The sequence below is a fragment of the Orbicella faveolata genome, unplaced genomic scaffold (assembly GCF_042242905.1).
Source record: "Orbicella faveolata isolate gen_17 unplaced genomic scaffold, um_ofav_v1 contig_28, whole genome shotgun sequence".
In the NCBI taxonomy this organism is placed as follows: domain Eukaryota; kingdom Metazoa; phylum Cnidaria; class Anthozoa; order Scleractinia; family Merulinidae; genus Orbicella; species Orbicella faveolata.
This window is the reverse complement of record NW_028301556.1, coordinates 163,220-189,025: the sequence shown is the minus strand read 5'-3', so window position 1 is coordinate 189,025 and position 25,806 is coordinate 163,220. Positions and strand designations below refer to the sequence as shown.

The following is a 25,806-nucleotide window of genomic DNA, read 5'->3' as shown; positions in this document are numbered from 1 at the left end:
TAGTTTTATCTTGTGCAGTGTCAAAACTGATGTTGTTGTAATTCTCCATACTGACTACCGTTCAGTTTTATCTTTTCTGTTAATAGAACTATTGTTTTTATTGTCCATACTGACTGCTGTTCAGTTTTATCTTGTCCGTTGTCAGAACTATTGTTGTAATTCTCCATACTGACTGCCGTGTAATTTTATCTTGTCCTTTTCAGAACTATTTTTGTAATTCTCCATACTGACTGCCATTCAAATTTCTCTTGTCCATTGTCAGAACTATTGTTGTAATTCTCCATACTGATTGTCGTTCAGTTTCATCTTGTCCAGTGTCAAAATTGATATTGCAATTCTCCATACAGTTTGTCGTTCAGTTTTATCTTGTCCAGTATCAGAACTGATATTGTTGTAATTTACCACACTGAATGTCACTCATTTTTATCTTGTCCGGTGTCAGAACTGATATTGTTCTAATTCTTCACATTGACTGCCATTCAGTTTTATCTTCTTTAGTGTCCGTACTGACATTGTTGTAATTCTCCACACTAACTGCCGTTAAGTTTTGCCTTTTGCAGTGTCAGAACTAATATTGTTGTAATTGTCCATACTGAATGCCATTCAGTTTTATTTTCTCCGTTTTCAGAACTATTGTTGCAATTCTCCATACTGACTGTCGTTCAGTATTATCTTGTCCAGTGTCACAATTGATATTGCAATTCTCCATACTGATTGCTGTTCAGCTTTATCTTGTCCAGTGTCAGAACTGATATTGTTGTAATTCTCCACACTGACTGCCGTTCGGTTGTATCTTGCTTAGTGTCAGAACTGATATTGTTGTAATTCGCCACACTGACTGCCATTTCATTTTTTCTTGTCCAGTGTCAAAAACTCATATTGATGTAATTCTCCACACTGACTGCCGTTTCTCTTTATCTTGTTCAGTGTCAAAACTGATATTGTTTAATTCTCCATACTGATTGTCATTCAGTTTTTTCTTTTGCAGAGTCAGATGTGATATTGTTGTAATTCACCATGCTGATTGTCATTCATTTTTATCTTGTCCAGTATCAGAAATGATGTTGTTGTAATTCTCTACACTAACTCCTGTTCGGTTTCATCTTGTCCTCTGTCAGAACTAATATTGTTCTAATTCTCCATGCTGACTGCGGTTGAGTTTTATCTTGTCCATCACCAGAACGATTGTTTTAATTCTCCATAGTAATTGTCATTTAGTTTTATCTTGTCCAGTGTCAGAGCTGGTATTGTAGTAATTTTCCATACTGATCGTCATTCAGTTTTATCTTGTCCAGTGTCAAAACTGATATTGTTGTAATTCTCCACACTGACTGCCCTTCAGATTTCTCTTGTCCATTGTCGGAATGATTGTTGTAATTCTCCATACTGCTTGTATTTCAGTTTTATCTTGTCAAGTGTCAGAATTAATATTGCAGTTCTCGATATAGGTTGCCGTTCAGTTTTATCTTGTCCAGTATCAGAACTGATATTGATGTAATTCACCATACTGATTGTCATTTAATCTTATCTTGTCCAGTGTCAGAACTGATATTGTTGTAATTCGCCACACTGACTGCCATTTCATTTTTTCTTGTCCAGTGTCAAAAACACATATTGATGTAATTCTCCACACTGACTGCCGTTTCTCTTTATCTTGTTCAGTGTCAAAACTGATATTGTTTAATTCTCCATACTGATTGTCATTCAGTTTTTTCTTTTGCAGAGTCAGATGTGATATTGTTGTAATTCACCATGCTGATTGTCATTTATTTTTATCTTGTCCAATGGCAAAACTGATATTGATGTAATTCTCCACACTGACTGCCGTTTACTTTTATCTTCTTTAGTGTCAGAACTGATATTGTTCAATTCTCCATATTGATTGTCATTCAGTTTTATCTTTTGCAGTGTCAGAACTGATATTGTTGTAATTCTCTATACTGACTGCCATTTAGTTTTATCTTGTCCATTGTCAGAACTATTCATGTAATTCTTCATACTGCATGTCGTTCAGTTTTAACTTGTCCAGAGTTAGAATTGATATTGTTGTACATGTAATTCTCCCTACTGGTTGTCGTTCATTTTTATCTTGTCCAGTTTCAGAACTGATATTGTTGTAATTCTCCACACTGTCTCCCCTTCAGTTTTATTTTAATCAGTGTCAGAACTGATATTGCTGTAATTCTCCATACTGATAGTTGTTCAGTTTTATGTTGTCCAAGTTGGAACTGATAGTGCTGTAATTAACTTTCTTATATCTCTTAGTTAGTACACGTGCTGTGATTGGTCAATTTATCAGGCCGTACTCTCCTGTACGGCACACTAAAATTTAAAGCTGGTTTTGTTGAAAAACTGTTTTGTGATTTATCGCCAAGTGTTCCTAACTTTTATAGCAAGTAAACATTCAAGACTTTTTTTACTCTAAATTGTGTATTAAAGCATGCTAACAACTTAAAAACAATTTCAAATTGACTCGTTTTGATTTTGAGGTGCATCAGAAATTTGAAGGCATTCCGCTTAAATAGAAATCGTTCCTGAGCCCATCATACACACAATAGAGATATAATAAATATCTTACTAACCTCGTTTTCTCGGTCTGTACCGTAAGTTACGGATCCTCGTTTTTTCCCCTTCGATTTATGGCCTGCGTGCTTTGCCCTTGAGCCATAAATTAAAGGGGGAAAAAACTCGGTCCGTAACTTATGGTACGGCCCTCAAACTCGGTTAGTAAGAGGTATATACCGATTGTCATTCATTTTGTATTTTGTCCAGTGTCAGAACTGACATTGTTCTAATTTTTCACACTGACTGCCGCTCAGTTTTATCTTGTTCAGTGTCAGAACTGATATTGTTGTAATTCTCCATACTGATTTTTATCCAGTTTTATCTTTTGCAGTGTCAGAGCTGATATTGTTGAAATTCACCATACTGATTGTCCTTCATTTTTATCTTGTCCAGTGTCAGAACTGATATAGTTGTAATTCTCCACATTGACTCCAGTTCAGTTTTATCTTGTGCCGAGTCAGAACTGATAATGTTGTAATTCTGCGTACTGACTGTCGTTCAGTTTTATCTTGTCTGTTGTCAGAACTTTTGTTGTAATTTTCCATACTGATTGTTGTTCAGTTCTATCTTCTCCAGTGTCAGAATTAATATTCCAATTCTCCATACTCATTATCGTTCATTTTTGTCTTGTCCATTGTCAGAACTAATATTGTTGTAATTCTCCGTACTGACTACCGTTCAATTTTACCTTGCTCGTTGTCAGAAATCATATTGTTCTAATTCTCCACAATGACTGTCGTTCAGTTTTCTCTTGTCTGTTATCAGAACTATTGTTTTATTTCTCGATACTGATTGTCGTAAAGTTTTATCTTGTCCAGTGTCAGAACTGAAAATGTTGTAATTCTCCATACTGATTGTCATTCTGTTCTGTCTTGTCCAGTGTCAGAATTAATATTGCAATTTTCCATACTCATCCTTCATTTTTATCTTGTCTATTGTCAGAACTGATAATGTTGTAATTCTTCATACTGATTGTCATTCAGGTCTATGTTGTCGAGAGTCAGAATTAATATTGCAATTCTTTATACTGATTGCCCTTTGTTTTTATCTTGTCCAGTGTCAGAACTGATATTGTTGTAATTCTCCCTACTGATTCTCATTCATTTTTATCTTGTCCAGTGTCAGAGTTGATATTGCAATTTTCCATACTGATTGTCCTTTAGTTTTGTCTTGTCCAGAGTGAGAACTGATATTGTTGTAATTCTCCATACTGATTGTGTTGTTCAGTTTTATCTTGTCCATTGTCAGAACTCATATTGTTGTAATTCTCCATACCGATAGTCATTCATTTTTTATCCAGTGTCAGAACTGATATTGTCCGGTGTGAGAACTGATGTTGTTGTAATTCTCCATGTTGATTGTCATTCAGTTTTATGTTGTCCAGTGTCAGAACTGATAATGTTGTACTTCTCCACACTGACTGCCATTCAGTTTTATCTTGTCTGTGTTCAGAAGAATTGTTGTAATTCTTCATACTGATTGTCCTCCAGTTTTATCTTGTCAAGTGTGAGAAAAAATATTGCAATTCTCCATACAGGTTGTCGTTCAGTTTTATCTTGTCCAGTATCAGAACTAATATCGTTGAATTCACCATCCAAATTGTCATTCAATTTTATCTCATCCAGTGTCAGAACTGAGATTGTTGTAATTCTCTCTACTTACTGCCATTCAGTTTTGTGTTGTCCAGTCTCAGAACTGATAATGTTGTACTTCTCGACACTGACTGCCGTTCAGTTTTATCTTGTCCGTTGTCAAAAGAATTGTTGTAATTCTTCATGCTGATTGTCGCTCAGTTTTATCTTGTCAAGTGTGAGAATAAATATTGCAATTCTCCATACAGATTGTCATTTAGTTTTATCTCGTCCAGTGTCAGAACTGATATTGGAATTCTCTATACTGATTGTCCTTCATTTTTATCTTGTCCAGTGTCATAACTGATATTTTTGTAATTCTCCTCACTGACTGCCATTCAGTCTTACCTTGTTCCTTGGTTAATCATTTTAACCTTAGTTGGAAGTAGATTTTTAATCCTAGTTCTAGTTTAAAACCTTAGTTTTAGTCTCACATTTTTATTTTTTATTACTTCTGTATTTTAGACATTAATTTTAATGTATATTTTAGACTTGTATTTTCTAGAGGACCCTCCTGGAAACCACCTTTAGGTGATTGGAGGCCTCCTTTTAAAATATCAGTTTATTATTATTATTTTATTATTATCATTAAATCTTCAGTAGTTACAAGACATCGTATTGATCACAGTTTCAGGAATATTAATAACATATCCAAATTAGGGAACTCTTTCCTCAATACCAGTGCTTTCCTTATCACCACAAATGTTCCCAAAGTAAGATTTGCAATGCTGTCAGATAAATGTCACATAGCAGATAGTAGTGGCTTCATTCATTTCTACCCATTCATTAAACTTAAAATTTTCAACAGATTTTCCTTCTTTATTAAGGAAAAAACAAAGTTGAGATAACAGTGACCCAAAATGTTCTCCAGCTTTTACAGGTATTAAACCAGTCGTGCTGAATATTTTCCTTGACTCTTCTTCAAAATGCCAATTTTCCCTAAATTAACAAAAAATTCATTGACCTTAGAAGAATTTTTTCCTGACCATTTCCTGACCTGGTGTGGCACCCCTGTTTTAACTATTACACAGAAAGCTAAACCATAAAATTTATCGAGAAATGAGGCTCCCAACCATCACCCAATTCACAGATTCTGACATCAGACTTATTACCTTAGAAAAAAGTTCAGCAGTAACTTTCCTTGAAACCCTCAACAACTACCATCCCTCTATCAAATTCACCATAGAAGTGGACACCAATACAGTTGACTCTTGTTATAGTGCACATCCTTGAGATCGTCATTTGTTGCCGTTATAGCAGGGCTGCCTGCAGTAGAGGGGTGAGATGAAAATGACTCAATACAAGTCATATAAACCCACATGCAGTGCACATACTGCTTTGTGCTTTTAAGCAAAAATTGTAATATATGTAGTATAGGTCAAAATAGTGTACAAACTACCGGTAGTAAACACTCCAAGACAACAGAACAATGACAAATCACTCAATACATTCAAGGTGTCCCTCGTAACGATTGAGAAACACTAAAAGAATCAGTGTGGGATCATATGAAGTGTTCACAATTTTGCAATAGGGATAGGATAATAGCCATAAATCAATGGCTGCTCCATCATTCAACTCTCTGCCAGACAGTGTCAGAAAATTGACAGATTAATTTTCATTCATTAAGGCCATAAGACACCGTCTGTTTCAGAAAGTGATTAAGATTTATTATTAAGATTTAACAATATTTTCATTCTAACACTTAGTAGTTTGTAGTCCATTGTATTAGTTTTAATATTAGCTTTAATGTTTCAGTTTTAATATCCCATTATATTTTTTTTTCTGAGATTTTTACAGTTGGTGTGATATCACAGGATTTTTACTGACTTAACTAAGTGCAGATGTAGTTATATTCTATTTTGCCAATTTTGACATCTAAATTATGGTTTTTCATATATAGCCTCTATCAGTAACATCAGGCTGTCCATAAAAGCAGGGGGTCTGCAAGGCAAGAGCTGTCTGTTCAAAAGAAAGGCTGCAAACTAGAAAGGAAAGATCTCTCGCCTTATTGTAAAAGCCTTGCCAACTTATTACCACTAAGGCAATGGATCAACACCGTATGCTACACAAAATGACAGCAGCTGCCAACAATTTTTCTCTTAAAAACATGAAAGATGACTGATTGATACTTTCAGCAGGGCTCGACTTTCAGGAAAAAACCTTGGTGCCAGCTGGCCCCTTAGTTTTCATATTAATTTTAGTCACCAGCAAAAGTATTTCAGTCAGCAAAAAGCATGGAAAGGTAGTTGCCAGTGAAAAAATTGGGTTGCATTGGTGACCCCAACAGTCACAACGTTGAGCTCTGATCAGCTTACAAGCACCAATCCTCGCCCACGCCAAAATCTGGGGAAGTTCTCTCTCTGATGTTGCTGAGGAAGGAAGGTTTCAAGAGCTAATCAGAGAAACTTCTCCAAGCTAAATGCAATGCCACATGGCCAGGGCAAAGGCCACAAAAAGACTGCAAGTCAGATGAAAATGATGACCAGTCTCCACAATGCCCTGTACCCTACAGGGCATGATGAGTCCATTGTTGCTAAGACATGTTTTCTTTGTTTCTTCTTTTAGTCTTCGACTACAATTTGGATGCATTTTGTGTTTAAAAAAAATCAGTTCATAGGCCATCATCCTGTTCAATATAACTAAACAAAATCCAGTAACAAAATTAATTAAGGACCATGGCACAGGTGTAGCTTATTCATCTTTTTGATTTAAGTTTGCAATAAATTATTTTCATTTGCATGAAAATAATTGAGTGATGTTTCTTCTATGCACCTTTCATTATTATATACCAGTAATTTGTCATCATATCATTATTGTGGAAATTATTTCATTTCATTTTAATTGTTATGTGTACCGGTTTGTACCAACTGATTCCTATAAATGGCTTGTTCTTTTCAGGGTGTTTTCACGAAAGCTGTGAAACAAACTATTTCTTAATGAATATAACATAATATTGTCTACTGCATACAATATTTCATAAAGACAACTATTTCAGTTTAATTATTACTTTAGCATATTTAGCTTTGTATCATCTCATTACACCAGGATCTCTCATTGCCAACAACAATTGTAATCTATTGGCAGTGTTTAAAACAGCTATTTCATCTACCAAAGGCAGCCCTAAAAGCTGATTACTGAATAACATTCCCTAACAGTCCCTGGTGCAGTTGCAATTTTAAGATCCACTGGACAACGTTTTATGTCCAAAGTCAAGCTGGCTTCACCTCTTGACTGCAAGAGAGGAATTATGCACACATTAGTGCAACAGACCTTTGACTTGGGCATGGCTGAAAAAGCTGAGGGTGGGCTGATTGTAGGAGATAGATAAATCAGGTACCAATCAAGCAGCCATGTAAGGTGCAAGACTTAGCCAAAGTTTCTGTCAACATCAGCCTGTTGAGAAATATTTTTCACACTTGATTTGCAAAAAAAATGTAACTGTATGTTTCAGCATGCTGCAGTTTGTTGTTTTCTGTTGAAGTCATCTCAACTCAAACGATGTTTTTGAATTAAAGTCAACAAAAGCAAATCATTCTGTAAAAGCTGAACGTTGAGGGCAGGAAGGTTAATGTATATAATATTACTCGGCATTCTTTACCAGGATAATTGAGTCATAGAACGACCAACCACTTGTCGTTATAGCAGGCAATTTGTCAGCTTTCAAAAATGAACTTGAAGTTCATTTAGGTATTTATATAATTTTACTTTTGCAAAATGCTTGCATATGATTTTTACTATCTTACTATTATATTAGTGTTGCTTTTCTTCCCTTCATTCATGTTTGTAATTTCAAGGAAGTTTTCAATTATGGCCAACCTCACTTACTTCCTTGCAGGGTGCCTATTTACTTCTGTTTGTGACTAATCATTTGTCATTGCTTTGTTTTACTCTTTCATCTTGTTACTTCTATTAATTTGTATATTTGTATTGTACTTTCTAGTGTTACACGAGCCCTTTAATTGGTGCAAAGTTTACAGATCTAGAACAAGAAGAAGTCCCAGGTCCACAACCTACAATTACAAAATAAATGTCAAAGAGTTACCTCCAACAGTCATAATAATAGTAATAATCATAATGTCTTTATTCATTTGATAAAAATGCATATCAAGTGTTACAATTAATAAAAGATAAAATGATTAAAAAGATATCTAAAAAGCAGTTTTGCCTCCAGCAATGTCCCCAACAATATATGCTCTCTTTCCATGGTCTTCATGAAGCAACCGACTGTTGACATACTACCCACAGTAATCCTGTGCCTGTGCTGCTCTCCTCCAAACCCCAAGCTTCTCAGCTAAACACCCTGGGTAATCCAACACAGGAGAGCATAACAGAAACAGCCCCTGAACCAATGGCAGCACCATCTCAAAATATATCAGACTGTCCAGTCGACCAACCAAGTCCAATGTTATATAGTAAAGGGAAAGTGACTTGCCCTCAGTCTGGATCAAATACCCAATAAGGCATGAAACAAAACAACCTAACCGAGATTAGATCAGGCTGTATGTCCAAACCACTTGTGTGCATAGACCTGTGCACCACCATTTCAGCCATCAGTATGGGGGCATGAAATGGTGACATCCCAACATTACAATGGACACGGTGTGCAGTATGCAGAGTGGAGAGGCAGAGACTGGCCGTTCTCTTAATACTGGAATCTTGAAAGCCAATAACTAATATCTCATGATTAAACTTTCACACAGGTCCTCAAATTCACAGGATTCTGCCAGCTGGCCCACTCACATCATAATCAATCAATAACCTCATGTTCTGCTTGATTGTTGAATTCATCAAAACTTCAGGACAACTCGGATTAATATTAATCCATGGATTATAATAATAATAGATTATTATAATTCAGTAATAGATTATGGCAAGGCAAAAAAATTGGAAGGATTAGATTATTAATATCATTTGGATTAATATTAATCTCAGAAATTAAAAAGTTGCGACAGGCCTGCACAACTCCCATTGTACCCAAATGCGTATTTTTTGCCTTTAGCGTTTGTCATGTACTTACGCATTGTTTAGACTCATTTTTATTGCAAGATTTGTTTGAAGTCTCTACATGCTTGCTTTCAAGGGACAAAATACGAAGCTTTCCGTGAACATTTTACTTACTTGCATTATATATTATGACGCCGGGCCAGGCTGTGATAAGAACTGTTTGCAAGCAGTAGGTACATCCTTATCACAGAAATCATACTATTTGTCCTCGAATGGTTTTCTTCGGAGATGCTGTAGCTTTACTTCAAGAAGCTATATGTTTCTCTAGATACAAATTTTATGGATTGTTGAAGCAGGTGAACAGTTGGCATCATTGTCCCAGGTTAGAAGTGGCAACATTCTCATTACAGTGAATAACAAGACATGTATAAAGTATCATTATCAACGCATACAGGATATATTATCAGCAAGGTCACTTGCCAACATAATGCTAGGGTTCTTCCGTACAGCTGAGATTGGTGGCAGCTCTTCAGTAAGTCAGGCACCCTCGTGGACCTCACCAGCTAACCCACCAGCAACAATAGCCCCTTCCATGACATCAATCCTGAAACCCTGTCCTTCATCACAAACTCCTACTCTAAGTCCAGTATATACGTAGACGGTCCATTTTATGAAATGCTCCCAAGGAAATGGCAATCTCTATGGATCCAACTCAGAAAGGCTAAGTCTTTCAGCAATAACTGGAAGGGATTCACAGATTTCCTTTGATGACGTGCGTACTGACATCCATTTCACTTTGTTATTTTTTAAGTTACTCAAGATCTTTATTCTATTCTACATTAAGAATTTTCATGGCCCTGCAAAAAAGTCAGTTGCAACTGTACTGTATTACCAGCAGAGCTGACACAACTGCCAACTTCTGCTGCTAAAATATCATAACCATTAATAAAGATTGCAAAAGTTGACTGAGTGTAACAACATAAAAGAGTTTTCTTCACAAACTACTAGCACAAGAAGCATATCCATTGTGGTTGGAATAGAATATTTTCTTTATTGACAGACTTGTACAAATTTGTGCTGCCAAGTCTGTGTCATATGAACGAAATATTTCCACAGCTTATATAGTTATGTAAAGCGATTGATACCATTATTTAACAAATTGCCAAGAGATAGTGATAAGGATGCCTTAGATTGTTAAATGATGTCAATCTTCAGAAGCTTTGGTCAAAGATTAATCCTAGGTAGGAATAATATTAATGCCACAAAGGATTAATAGGAATCCTATGTAGGATTGATATTTATCAGATTAATATTAATCTTACATAAGATTAATATTAATCCTGATTAATTAAGGCATGGCTCGAACCTCAGTAAAGGATTATAATAATCTATTACTGGATTATAATGATCTATTACTGGATTATAATAATCCATTGCTGGATTATAATAATCATTAGGATTAACATTAATTCGATCGATATTAATGCGAGTTGTTCTGAAACTTGACCCCTTAAAATAACATGTTTCTGTGGCATAAAATGGTTGCTTAACTGAGGAATACAGAATCTTTTCAGGGTGTTCCTGATCTGCATCAGTTAAGATAGCAATATTCATAACTTCAAATTCACAGTTCTGGTGCTTTTGAAGGCAAAAATTCCTTGATCACACTCTGCTACTAATACACAAATTTGCTGCCTCTCGTCCCTTCTGACACCAGATTGAAGCTTGACATATTCAAGAGGTGAGTGACACTAACACAAATAAAACCCAGGAAGCCATAGATATAATTCTGCCCTTTGTTATAGATCCTTTGGGTTAAACATGCGATGCTTTATAATCTTCTTTAATGAAAAGTTGTTGAGACCATAGGATTTGCATAAGAGGGGAGCTGGAGGTCTGCTCATCTACCATGACTAATCTTCAGTAGAATTTTGTTCTTGCAGAGTAATTTTCAAATTCTTTTTGTCTCAAAATTTCTTTTGAGACGAAAAGGCATGATGTAAGATTGCTGTTTTTCCACTTAGTTGAAACATACCATTTCTTATATTGAGGCCTTACATTCATGCATTCAAGCATACAATGTGTGGTTATGTGTACATGTACATCTGCGCACTCTGTGTGATCCCTGCCTTGCAGAGGACTTTTCACAGCTTTAGACTATTTGATCTAACCATCCCTGATTGCTCAGAGCGTGAAATGTTAAACTGGATGATAGAGTATATTATTTTCAAATCAATACTCTATCGTCTCTCTATAAAAATTAAAATAAAAAAAAATATTATGGGGAGTTTTTATCATCTAATCCTTACAAAGACACTTGTAAACAGCTGTTTCTGCCTTTTTAAAGCAACAGTTAGCTTTTTGTTGCATGATCAAGTAAAGGGGCAAATTTTAGCACCTGGTGCACTGCAGGTGTTGAAATAAACCCCTTAAACCTTCTTACCAAAGAATAAGCAAATGAACAAGACTGACAACATTAACTTCATCATACAATGCACTTTGAATGTACTGTAATCTACCTCAAGCAACTTAAACCAAACCAAGTATTCACACTCTGCATTCCGACAACACGCAGGGCTGGTGATTCATTTTGCATCAACTAGACGCTGTTGTGCTGTCCTGAAACTCCACAAGCTCCATCGCCACTTGCAGTTTTCTAATAACATCATCACTGATCCCATCCTATGCAGTTGAATTTCTCAAGTAGTTTCCCATATAGTTGTCATGAATCATGCCTGTTTCAAAATACCTCCAAGAATATTTCATATTAAGTTTCATGTTCCATACTAAAAATGCAAAGTACATTAACATTTGTCACAATCACAAATATATTCTGCAATAAAATTAGAGCAGAGGAAGGGGAAGGTGGGGTTATCCATCCTGACTTCTTTCTTCACTTTTTCATTTCAAAGCTGGACCTAAACAGGTTGAAAGGCTGGCCATTTTCTTTCGCATGTGTTGGAAGATTAGACACTGACAAAATATGTTGACTTCGACATCTTGCTTTTGAGTCTTGCAAAATTCTGGTTGGTATTAAATTACAAGTCATGAGAGTTACATGAGCTCTTTAAGATCCAGTCACTACAGACCTTCGATTTCATATTAAACTCCTCACTCTTATCACCATTTTAGATGATCAATCTGATCAAGAACAGACTTAAAATTAATTATGAGCGAAGTATCCACCATACCAATACATGCCAATCTGGATGCACAACTTCAAGTTTTACTAATTTAGAGGTTTTCTGTTTCTCATTGCTATCCCAAACTTAAATCCACCCAATGAAGGGAAGTTTGCTTAAAAGTTATTTACAATATAAAATTTTAGGTTTGACCAGCAAAGCTGCTTGGAGACTCTTTATTATCTATGGACATTCCCTTAAAATAGCTTGTGGCAGTCTGGCCAACTTATAAATTTTGTCTTTTCCATATCCATTAATGCTACCCAAGCCAAAGTCCCATTATAAGGTATAAACTGTACCAGACAAATTAACTGGAAAAGGTGGGAAAGGACTATACTTAAGCGTTACCTACCAGTAAGTCCTAAGTCAATTCATTGCCAGCTGCTAGCATCAGTCAACTACATGTACATGTATCTAGCCAGCTTAAATTTGGCTGCTCGAATATCCAAATTGATGTATGGTCTGCCTTTGAGATGTTGAATCAGAATTCTTCATGATTTAAAGTTGACATCACAAGTGTGCACTGTTGACAATAACTTTTTTGCCAATGTTGGGAAGGGGTAGTGGGAGGTTGTGCGGGGATAGGAGCTGATGGCCTAATGGTAAATCAGTTGGACTCTGGATCAATAGGTCCAAAATGGAGCCCAAGCCAGAGTTGCTGTGTCATGTTCTCGAGCAAGACACTTGACTCTCCCAGTACCTCTCCCCTCCAAGGAGTGAAAATGGTACTGACCGATTGTAGGAGCAACCTGACAAAAACAAGGGGTAACCTGTGATAGACTAGAATCCCATCCAGAAAGAGAGTGGCAATACCCCTGGGCATTTCATGTTGCAGAGACCAAAGGTAAGCACCAGCACTGATGAGCCATCTGGCTCATCCATATCCCGAAGGGGTGGAACAGAGTTCCCTGTCCTGCAGCCGGTGAAATAATCACTAGAGTGTTCTCATTCCGAGCCGCAAAGACCAGACGAGGGATTTCATTTCCTGTTTAAAGCAAACCTTTTCCCATAAAAGTTTAACCCCCTTGACTGGATGTACCAGCAAAACGTTCAAGTGAGGGAGGGAAAAGGACATTGGTTAATATGCATTTCAAACAGACAGCTACACTGCAGATGGCTGGAAATGTAAAATGACAGCTTGGGACGAGGGCAATGGTGGATCATGGAATGAGGAGAGGACATCGGAGAGTGATGCTCCTCGAGTGCAGCTGTACAGGCACGTTGATTCAAGAACCCACAATGAAGGATGATCCCCCAGTGGTGATGTGGTTGGCATGTGGTGTTGTGGTAACCAAAGCCACTATTCAGATTTCTGAAGGAGCCATTTCTTATTATAGAAAAAAGACAGGCAGCCTTTGTAACAACAGTTATTCCTTTTGATATTTAAATGCCACATCTGATAGGGATGAAACTCAGCTTTTGATATTTGTTGAAAATTGGGAGAATAATGCATTCCATGCCCAGTAGAAATAATGTTACATGTTCCAAGCCATAATGGCAGTAGGTGGGGTGGAGAGTGAGACATGGTGGCGGATCTTTCCTTCATGTCAGTGACATTTCTGTCCTTCAGGCATTCAGTTCAAGATGCTCAAGTGTATATCTTGCAGGAACTACAGTGCAAGGATTTCCTGGCTGTGATGAAGCAAAATCATCCATGCATTCAGAAAAAGTACCAGGTGATGAAATGACACATCTTGATGAAGAGGTGGCTAACAGCAATCGCATGAACTGAGGAGGATTCAGGTTATCTGCCCAAAGGTGTCACAACAACAAAGATGCCGCACATGCACCCCTGCCCACGCGCGCCAAACTTTGCCTCCAACCATGCGCTCCAGTGCCGCGCCATCACCACATCTGCATTGCCTCCACCTTTGCTGCTGTAACACCTTTGTGCAAAAGCATGGTGAATCCTCCCCACCTCATGTGACTGATGTAAGCTACTTCTTTGTCGAGGTGTGTCATTTCATTGCTTGAGACTTCTCCTAAATAGATGGAAGATAATGCTTCATCACAACTAGAAAATCCCTGCACTGTAGTTCCTGCAAGAACACACTCTTGAACACAATCTTGAGCTAAATGCCAAAAGGATGGAGACGTCTCTGAAATGATAAAAGGATCACCAACCATGACTTTCTTTCCACCCCATCTGCTGCTCTGTTATAGTATAAAACATGTGACATCATCCCAACCAAGCATGCAATACATCATTTTCCCAATTTTCAACAGCCAATCAGAAGCTGCGCATCATCCAAATAAGGTGTGTCATCTGAATATCAAGCACGAATAACTGTTGTTTTATAACCTATCTTTTTCCTATAACAAAAAGACTCATTCAGAGGTCTGAATTCTAACCTTGGTGACCACAATAACATGTGCTAACCAAATCACTACTGAGATATTCTCCTTCACTGTGGACTCCTGAATCAACCTGTCTGTACCACCAGACTCAAGGGGTACCATTCCCTGATTTCCCACCCCATTACACAATCCACAACTGCCCTGGTCCCAATCTGCCATTTCACATTTCCAGTCGTCTGTTGCATAACTGTTTGCTAAAAGTGCATGTTAACAAATGCCCTTTCCCTCCGTCACTTAAACGTTTCATGGTATATCCAGTAAAGGGTGTTGGACTTAAATGGTAAAAGGTTTGTTTCAAACAGGACACCAAATCCCCCTGCCAGTCTTTGTGGCTAAGAATGGGTACATTCCAGTGATGTCTTCCCTGGCTACAGGGCACGAAAGTCTGTTCCATTCCCAAGGGAACAGAGAAGCCAGATGGATCATCAGCACGAGTGCTCCCCTCCAGTTTCTGTAACATGAAGTGTCTAGGAGTGTTGCTTCTCCCCTTGGATGGGATGCTAGTCCATTGCAGGTGACCCCCAGCAATTGTCAGGTTGCCCTAACAAATTGGCCAGTACCATTACACTCTTGGGTGGAGAAAGGCATTGCAAGGGTAAGGTGTCGTGCCTGAAAACATGACACAGCAACCCCAGCTTGGGCTCTATGTTGGACGTATTGATCCAAAGTCCAACTAACCATTAGGCCATCAACTCACCACCCCAACCTACAACCCCCGGCCGGCCCACCACCCCTTCCCAACATTGCCAAAAAGTAATTGCCGACAGTGCACACTTGCGATAACACCTTTAACTTGAGACGAATTCTGACAAAACATCTCAGTGACATGCCATATATTAAATTTGATATTAAAGTAGCCAAATTTAGCTTGCCTTGATACATGTAGTTGATTATTAGAAGCAGTGAGCGAACTTAGGGCTTACCAGTAAGCAAAGTATATAGATTACAATTGTTTCTCTTTTTGCTGCCTGGCTCATTCTCAGTAGAGTAACCAGTGAACTCTTAATGTATTCTCTTCCTATGGTTAGACGTTTGTTTTGCTTTATCCTGTTAATTTGGTCAGGGCTCGACACTTATGGTAGCCAACTTGCCACAGGCTAGAGTAGGAATTAAGTTTTGGCTACAGAGCTGGGCACTATTTTTTCAACTTACTGGCCTGGTGGCTAGTGACAACTTATATGTCACTAAACAAAAAAAAAATTGCTAGCCAAGTGTTGATGTTGACTGGGTGCAATAACAGCAGAATCACTAGCAAGACTTGAAAACACAATGCAAGCGACTCTCTTTAATATATTATGGAATTAATTTTAAAGGAAAAAATACACAATGCAATTTTGCATCTGAAACCTCTTGACCAGTTGACATACAGTTGGCACACCTTGTGTCACGCTTGACTGGTAATGTTAAACACAAGGGCGAACCAATTTATGACCGAATTGCACTGGTTTTAATTTTGTTCAATGGTCTCATGTTTTCCTCACATCATATCTCTCAAGCCAACAGATCACAAAGAAAAATCCAGTGATTTTCCTGAAAAGACTTTAAGGACTCTTTGATACCTCCTTGTAAAAATATCCAGACCCCAAGACGTCATTGTAAAAACTGTCGAGACTTCTTCAGTCTCTTCACAGACAGGAGCTGTAGAATTCAAACTGTTTCAAAGGCAGCATTAGCAAAATTTGACTGCTAATAAAGGTCAAAGGAAATAAATCTTTCTCACTGGTTATTTCTGCAGTGGTAAGTTCTGTCAGTATGGAAACAACAACAAATCACCTGTATGTTGTTACGCTAAATGAAATGTTATCCCTTTACAGTTCTGCACGATTTTGTACATGATTTTATCAGGGTGCTCATGTTTTGTGCTACTAATTTGTAACAAGAAAAGAACATCGATGTATGCTTTCAGAAAATGCTGTCTTGTTTGTCAAATATTTCTTTCAACATAATAACATGCTCAGTTTTTATACCCTTTCAAGTACCAAACAACAAAAAGTAAACATGATAACACCACAATGAAATTCTTACCTTGTTTCCGAGAAAAGTGTTAGTGTTTGTCTTCATTGAGGAAGACAGCAACTAGTTTGGCCAAATTCATTTTGTTTACTAGCCAAAGTGGCTAGTGGAAATCAGAAACGTACTGGCCAAAACAAAATTTCTCCTAGTCTGTGGCGAGGTGTCTACCATTAATGTCAAGCCCTGTGGCTAGTAGGTTTCTGATTTCCACTAGCTGCTTTGGGTTAGTCTCAAGCAATGAACTGACACACCTCGACAAAGAAGTAGCTTACACCAGTGACATGAGGTGGAGAGGATTCACCATGCTTTTGCACAAAGGTGTTACAGCAGCAAACGTGGGGGCAATGCAGCTGTGGTGATGGTGCAACACTGGAGTGCATGGTTGGAGACAAAGGTTGGCGTGTGTGGGCAGGGGTGCATGTGTAGCATCTTTGTTGCTGTGACACCTTTAGGCAGACAACCTGAATCCTCCTCAGTTCACGCAATTGCTGTTAGCCACCTCTTCATCAAGATGTGTCATTTCATCACCTGGTACTTTTCCTCAATGCATGGATGATTTTGCTTCATCACAGCCAGAAAATCCTTGCACTGTAGTTCCTGCAAGAGATACACTTGAGCATCTTGAACTGAGAAAATCATGCACAAAATCGTACAGAACTGCAAAGGGATAACATTTTATTTAGCATAACAACATAAGTGATTTGTCATTGTGTCCATACTGACAAAACTTACTACTGCAGAAATAATTACGTGAGAAAGATTTATTTCCTTTGACATTTATTATTAGTCAAATTCCACTAATGCTGCTTTTGAAACAGTTTGAATTCTACAGCTCCTGTCTGTGAAGAGAGTGAGGAGGCCTTGACAGTTTTTACAATGACGTCTTGGGATATCGATATTTTTTCAAGGAAGTCTCAAAGAAAAACAGAGTTCTGAAAGTCTTTTATTGGAACTGGTTTAGTAGTAGTATTGGCATTATTGGACAATCTAGTCCATAATTTTAGCGTGTGTTAGTAATTGTACATTTCCTTAAACATTTTCTGAGATGGCTTTGGAGTCCGATTCGTGATCGGCAGATGCAATGACAAGAACCACAGACATAAGTGGAATCAGTGGGTGGAGCAAGGGCCCTGGCCTTCTGACGTTCTCTCCTGGTATCCGCTGTGATGTGCAGAAGCTTTTCTCCCTCTCGTAGGGCTTTGGTGCAATTTGTTTTCCACGCACTCTTGTCACTGGCAAGAGTCTCCCATGAATCGATTGGAGCTGGTTTACACACAAAGTAATTACCAACAATAGGTATTAAAGAGAGTCGCTTGCATTGTGCTTTCAAGTCTTACTAGTAATTCTGTTGTTGTTTTACCCCGCCAACGTCAACACTTGGCTAGTTAATTATTTTTATTTGACTAGTAACATAAGGTGTCACTAGCCACTAAGCTAGTAAGTTGAAAATCTAGTGTAGAGCAACCTCGTTCCCAGGGTCTCTAATCTTATCACCCTCTGGAGCGAGCGACGAGAGACCCTGGCTGGGTCTGGTCACATCCCACTTTGACAATTGAGAACATCAGGGAGGGGTCCTCTGTAATCAGCAATTTGTTACATTGAGCTTTGTCGAATTCAAAGTATTGCCCTGCGACTGCCATTATCTACGGCGTTTATCAATACTTAGCTTTCAGGCTGAAATTTCGAATAATATCTACTCCAATGTTTACCTAAAGGTTAAGCAAGTCTGTCTCAGGCAATTTAGTGGTCGTGATTTTCAGTGTTGCCATCTTACCCACTGGATTTATGGAAAGTCACTCATATTTCAACAGTGGGTGTCGAGCAGCACAATTTCATCCCGTAGTAATTGTTGTTTCTCCTCTGAATGCACACGATCAAATTGGTGCAAAAAACATAAGAATGTCTCCAGGAAAACGTATAACTTTCCCAAAGTAAAGCTACGACAGTCTCTGAAGAAAAGCTGGACGAAGATAAATATGATATTCGTGCAACGCACTTTGCAAACAGTTCTAATCAAATAGCCGGGCCCGGCGTCACCTGCGGTGTCACAATATCAAATGCAAGTAAGCAATATCTTCGTGGAATATTTTAATCTTTGTCCCTGGAGAGCCAATACTTAGAGCCTTAAAACATATCTTACAATAGAAACGAACCTAAACAAAGTATAAGCACGGCATGGCAAATTACAGAGGTGTCAAACTCTGAGAAGCGACGTGCACTTAACAGCGGAAACCATGCAGACCTGTGACCTCTAAAAATGCTGTAACATAATCAAACGACTCCGCTCTACTGATAATTTCCATTTCTTCTTGCAACATGGCCAACCAGGGTCTCTCTTCACTCACTCCAGGGAGCGGTAAGATGAGAGACCCTGGGAACGAGGTTGAGTGTAGAGCCCTGTTGGTAATTTTTTTTCATTCTTTTTCAGAACAAGAGCAAGACAACAAAACACAATTTTGCTATTCCATTTTTGGGGGCTATTTAATTTCCTTTCTTCTGCTAACCCTCTTCATTCACCTTCACCTATCTCTTTTGTGACTAGGTGTCACACAATGCCGCACCCCTCTTTATTGCTGTATCTTATCCACAAAAAATTATTCTGTTCCACGACATATGGTCCTATACATGCTAACTTACAGGCAGCATCCACTACCTGTTAAGCACACTAATATAATGCAATATCAAACAATCTAACTATCAGTGAGCAATGGACAATAAACACACTCGAGGCAGGAAAGAATATTTTGCAAATCCACCAAAATGAGAGCAACAGCGATGAAATGCTGCAAGAGAACAAGGAACTTTGGGAAAAAAATCAAGAACCGACCAAACAAATATCTACTTTCCGTTGAGGTATGATGGATACTTCACTAAGACTAAATTTATAGTTGGTAGTTCGCTCAAGTATATACCGAAGGGCCTAGCTCACAAGTTGATCTTGTCACCATAATTTTCAGTGGAATGAAGCACTGCTCATAAAGCCCATATCCAGATTTTACTTGTTCATAACCATAACCTGCACAATTAAAAACATTTTGTGATCTTACCGTGAAATAGCATGCACAGTTTGGGCCTTTCAATTCAAGCTAGGGTTGTAAAGCAGCGACAGCTACTGTAGTGACCTGGTTAAACATAGATATCAAAGCTAGACTTCCTTCAAATGACCGTAAACTAAACATGAGCAACATCTTTGGTCAAAAGCACGATGAAATAACTGTAGCTTACTTGATTTAAAAACTCCCGCGTCTTCCCCAAATTGAATATTTGAACACATTCGGACTAACCTCCTCAGGAGTAGGCCTACACCGAGTGGTTGCGAGTACAGTCGCGTTTGACAGCGGTTTCTCACAATAGAAAGGGACGTACTAGAAATCTGACCAATCCTCGTTTAGCTTAAAATTTCCCAATCTAAATCCAACATGGCGGACGAATTTCGACTTATGGGGTAGTTTGTTCCCCTAATCCTGAAGCGTTGAAAGGCTGTTTCTTTCAAAGCTACTTTCCTTGACAGAAGGGGTTCAAGAAGGCAAGCTATTTCTTTGTCCTTAGGCCGTCAGAGTAGTGGAGGAGCGTTTACTACTCATGAAAATCGCCGAATACAGCAAGAGATAAAGTGGACTAAGATCAGAGATCGCCTTGGTTATGTTGCCATTGAGAAATCTTCCCTTCCAACTGGGGCAGTTTGTATTTGGTGCCTGAAAACTTCAACTGCAATAAGATGCCGTTACTGTGGGCCTCAAACGTTTTTGTGTCGCGAATGCGCTAGGAAACTTCATTCCAGTATCACCACATACCATGTTTTAGAGTTGTAGAAGGTACAGCAATGACCTGATCATCTCTTTATTTAAAAAAATTAACTCACTTTACTTAAATGTACATTTATACGTACATGTAGTTGTTGCAAACTATTAGCTTTAATATATAAGCTTGCACCGTGCGTAAAACATCTGTGTAGTGAATTACGTTTTATCCAAGAACAATCACACAGAAATTAATCTTAACCCCACCTAGTTCAGAAGTAACCTTATCTGCCAACACTATTAATTCAAACTTCAGTCTGCTATCTGCTAATGACTGGCAGCGATGTAGCAGGATACATCCTGCTACATCGTGATAGTTTACGTGTAAGCTGGTTTAAGGCCGTTGACCGTACATGTTAGCCAATGTTATAAAACTAACAAATTGTACTAGTGTACTAATTATAGCTAGAGACAACCAGAAACAACAGATCAGTTATAATTGCTAGCACTATATTTTTTACATTGCCACTAAAACTTTTGAATGTTTCATCATAATCTATTTACCCTTGTTTAATCATATGTATTTTTATTTAGCCTAGTATATTACTTACTTCCAATATAGTTGTATGCACTTAGGAGCCTGCCTGATTTCTTGCTAGGTTAGTTAGGTACCCCAAATTACAGTGCAGCTCAGATATATGCAAACTACGCATACGCATTTTATACGACCATATTTTGCATATACGCGTACATATGTGTGTGTATATGCCCACATATACACGTATATACGTGCATATATGTCTCTTTGTTATGCATTCCCATAGGTTTCTTTATGTGAAGCATTGTTAGTCAAACAAAGGACATTATATTTCTGGGAATGAAAATGCTTCAAAGCGAAATTTGCATATTGTTGAAACATCGTGCCAATCAATGAAAGCTATTATATTTTGAGTTTTCAATCACTTCGCAAATTCGCTGACAAACTACCGTTTATTAAAACTTGCTTGATCTTTAGCTACCAAAAATGGGAAGAAAATTGAAGCAGTCTCTTGAACTCCCTATTTTAACACGTGAGCTCTATGTTTTTACAAGTAAAGATCTATGTTTCAGCACGTGTTGGCAAGTTGTTTGCAAATGTTTCTTTGTCTGAATTAAGCGTTCTGAAGATCCTAGTCAAAAAAATAAAATCTCTGGTTATATTTGACACAGATCATTTATTCAAATGGTAAAATACTCTTTCCTTGACGAAAAAATTGTTTATCCAAGTTTCTATGGTGCGCTGCTCATGTTTAGTTATTTTTTCTGCAAGAAAAAGTTCTGTGTTTCGACACGTGTTGGCAAGTCATTTCCAAAATGTTTATTGTCTGAACCGTTCTGAGGATCCTTTTTGAAAAAATGATATCTCTGGTTCATTTAAACTGTGAAATAATCCTTCTTTAGCCAAAGAATTGTTTACCAAAGTTGCTATGGCACGCTGCTCACATCTAGTTATTTTTTTTCTTCAGGGAAAAGTTCTATGTTTCAGCATGCGTCGGCAAGTCGCTTGCGAGATGTTTACTGTTTGAAGGCTACTTTGAAGTATTCCGAAGACCTTGTGGAAAAATGATATCTCCCATTATACATGTACATGTATCTGACACAAACCGTTCATTCAAATGGTAAAATACTCGAAGTTTCTATGGTGCGCTGCTCACATTTTGTTATTTTTAATTTTCTTCAAGGAAAAGTTGGGTGTTTCAGCACACGTCTCCAAGTTGCTTGCTTAAACCGGTGTTCACTTTGCGTCAAAAAAATGTTATCTTTCGGTTGTGTTTGCTCCATGAAGATGAAATTGCTGAAGCGTGTATCCCCGGTTCTATTTGACAAAAAAACAGTAAATTTATGATTTAACGGCAAAATACTCTCTCTTTTAATTAATATTCAGTCAGTTAATTTTGTGTCAAGTGCCCAATTGCAAAATGTTAGTTTGAGCTTACATTTTGCTAATAAGTCGTCTGAAGGCATATGTGCATATACTGTATACATGTGTTCAAAATAAAGAAAACTCTTTCTTGCTCTGGGGCAAGCTGTCAAGCCATTGAAAACAACAATGACCTGTTAAGAAAAGAAAAAAACAATAGGTTAGCTCATACATACATGTACTAATCAGGCATATGCGTATATACTGTATAATTATGTGTATATGCATACGCGTATGTGCGTATATATGTATGTATACGCACATACGCGTATTGGGCTGACGCGAATTACGCGTATTTTTTGGTTCGGATATATCTGAGCTGCACTGTAGTAGTACTGCAGCCAGTTACAATGTGATTGTTATTATTATGATTTGCACAGGATGGAATGTTTGTTCCTCTTTTTCTAAATCATTTCATTTTGAAAAAATTTAATCACCACTGCTTGTCTGTGGAGATTCAGAGTATCACCTGTATAGATGAATATGGTAAAATATTTTTTGGTATAAATTTGTATATATAATTACAAGTTTTGTTATTAGTATGTTAAAGTTGCATAACTGCAACATGGATAATTATTTACCAGTTTATCAATTACACGATTTTGCATATAGGTAACCATCATTCCAAGAGAATTGCATTCTCAGTTTCAGGTGTAGTGCATCAAGTATTTTGTACTTGTAATTGATTGTTTCTTTTTGAAATGTGCATTCCAGGGTTTTTTCAAGAATAGCAGTTATTCCTATCAGTAAAGTTGGTGGGAAACAAAGGTTGGAACACTGCCTTAGTTTAAAAGCTGAATTACAGCCAGTCCTTGAAAGGACATTTCTCAGTGTAGGGACACTGATAGAGCTGGGATCCTCCTTTGCAACAATGAGAGAAGATGACCTTTTTAAAGAGATGTATGTAACATCATGGGAGAAACAAGACTGGATATGAGGAGCCAAATGAATTATGCTCTTGTTTTGTTTGCAACTGGAAAGGTAAGTATATAGGCAGGTAATGCAACAAAATTCTGACAATCTTGATTTTGTTTTCGGTTCTCTGAAAATACTTTAGAGAATCAGTAAGAGAAATTTCCTTTTTTTTTTCAGACTTTGATCTGTACTCCAATTTTCAATTTAGTTGAACCTAAGGAGTAGAGTTTATTGTCTGTGTTATCAAAATGTCAGTAATATTATAGAAGTGGAAGTTATTTGAATTCTGGTTTCCATGCCAGGGCAAAGTATGTGAATCCATACCATACTTTTAAAAATATGTGATATTTATGAATGTGGGTCTTATAAAAGTTGTGAAATTTAACAAATTGACACTGGTTTTTTAAGTATCTGTCCTCTTATTAATGGTAAATTGCATCATAAAGTTCATTGTCAAAGTAGTCTGCAGATCCACTTGCCTTCATCCATACAACTTTGACAATGTAATATTTATGACCAAATTTATCATCAATTAGAACACAGATGCATAAGAATCTGCTTGCTGTGTTTTTTATTTTCATTACAGTGAAACCTGTATTAGGCGGACACCCTTCTGGTGATTGCTAGGCAGACACCCTTACTAGTGTCTGCTTAACACAGGCTGTCCGCTCAAAACAGGTTCTAGTATGTTGTGCAATAATAGTCAATTATTAACCGTTTTGTAACACAACTTAGCATGTAACATCAAAGAATAGCTAAGACTGCTCATAGCACAATGTCCAGTTGATCACTGCATCAATCTGGAATAATCACTCAGCTTAAAAACGATATTGCTGAACAATGTACAGGAGTCTCAGCTGAACCTTTAGAAGTGAAATGAGCCCTTTAAGTGTCCGCTTACTGCAGGTTTTGTGCAACAAAATGTCTTAATATTGGTGTCTGCATCTGTTTAATTAAGAGGTGTCTGCTGAATGCCGGTTGATTTTTAATTACTGTAAATGTGGGAAAAAAATTTTGGGACTTATTAAAGCTGGTGTCCACTTAAAAGAGGGTGTCTGCTTAATATGGGGTCTGCCTAATACAGGTTTCACTGTTAACAAAATCCAAAATTGTCAAATGGAGGCTTCACTAGAGGAAAACACCGGTTAAAAGCTAAATTGAATTAAGCCAAAATGATCCATAGAATCACGGCCTTTATTCCACTGGGAAATTCCTGAAAACATACTGAATTATTCCCAAGTTTAGTTTATTTTCATCAAATACTCAAACACAGCAAAAAAAGGGTTCTACTGTATTGCGGTAAATTTTCATGCCAAACTACAATAATTTACCCAATCTTTTTCACTTCACAATTGAATTCATTATATTCACAAGCTGATCTTCAGGCTAGCTATCTGTTAATCCTGTTTAGATGCAATTTGAGAAAGCAAAATCATATGCTAAATGTCGCTGAAACTGTTCACGATGATGTCAGCTGTGAGTCTGTACTCCTACTGATGATAAAAATACATGTAAGCCAGTGATCGTGCAAGAAAGTAGGCAGTCATTGTGAACAATTAAATGTACTTGTAAAATTGAGTCTCTCTATAACCACTGACAACAGATGAAGATGGGCTACAAACACAAGACTATATATTTTTGATTGTGACTTGATCTTTGTACAGACAGTTTTGTTGAGCAGACATACATTGCTATGGAGATTAAGAATGAGATCAATGGTAGTAATATAGAATGAAATTTATGAAACCTGGGTTTCAAAACTCCCTAGACTGTTAGCTGGGAAACAGTTATAATTGTTACGGATGTGGTCATGGTATTTAAGAATTGAGTCATAGAGGGTTATTCATTAACAGTAAGAAAATAAAAAAATCTTACAACATGTACTTTTGGCAAATTATTTGTAATAGCTTTACCTTAGACTGACATCAATAAAATACCGCAAGGGAGCTTAATTTTGAAATTTGTTTCCTTGTAGATACTAGGGAAACTCCAATTGAAAGAAGCCTATCTTAATATAGTAGAGAGCCTCTTCTCTGAGAAAGTAGTGCCCAGGCACATGCAGCTTCTGGATCAAGATGAAGGGAGGGCAGACAGTGCTGTTGATTATAATGAGGAGGAAGTGGCAGAGATGACGGCAGTGGTCAACAGGATTGTTCAAAGCTGTTCCGTTGTTCCTGAAAAGGTCTTGCTTAATTTGGTTTTGGTTTATTATATACTTTTGGATAACATGTCAAATGCAATAACTTATAATTTGCTTGAGTGAAAAATAATGTACAAATGACACAATCCTGAGTTACATGTAAGTCAGGCTGCAGGAATTAATCACACATACATGTAAGACACATTGCTCATTATAGCTTAATACTGTTTAACCAATCTCATTTTGGCTATGTAATTGTATTTTTTTTTTCAGACAAAGCATTTCTTTATCCCAAAAACATCTTTAACCAAATGGAAGTGTGGCGATGTCTTAGGATTTAAAGTACTTGTAGATGAAG

At 37.4% G+C, this 25,806-nt stretch overlaps 1 protein-coding gene across 1 annotated transcript; it reads left to right on the top strand.

The window, feature by feature from the left end:
• Positions 1 to 20,072: 20,072 nt before the first annotated feature.
• LOC149106972 (uncharacterized) lies at positions 20,073 to 25,746 on the top strand. The gene is made up of 3 exons (XM_089297255.1): positions 20,073 to 20,508; positions 23,108 to 23,374; positions 25,284 to 25,746. The coding sequence occupies exons 2-3, from the start codon at positions 23,306 to 23,308 to the stop codon at positions 25,569 to 25,571; spliced, it is 357 nt and encodes a 118-aa protein (XP_089153381.1). The 5' UTR covers positions 20,073 to 20,508; positions 23,108 to 23,305; the 3' UTR covers positions 25,572 to 25,746.
• Positions 25,747 to 25,806: the final 60 nt, after the last annotated feature.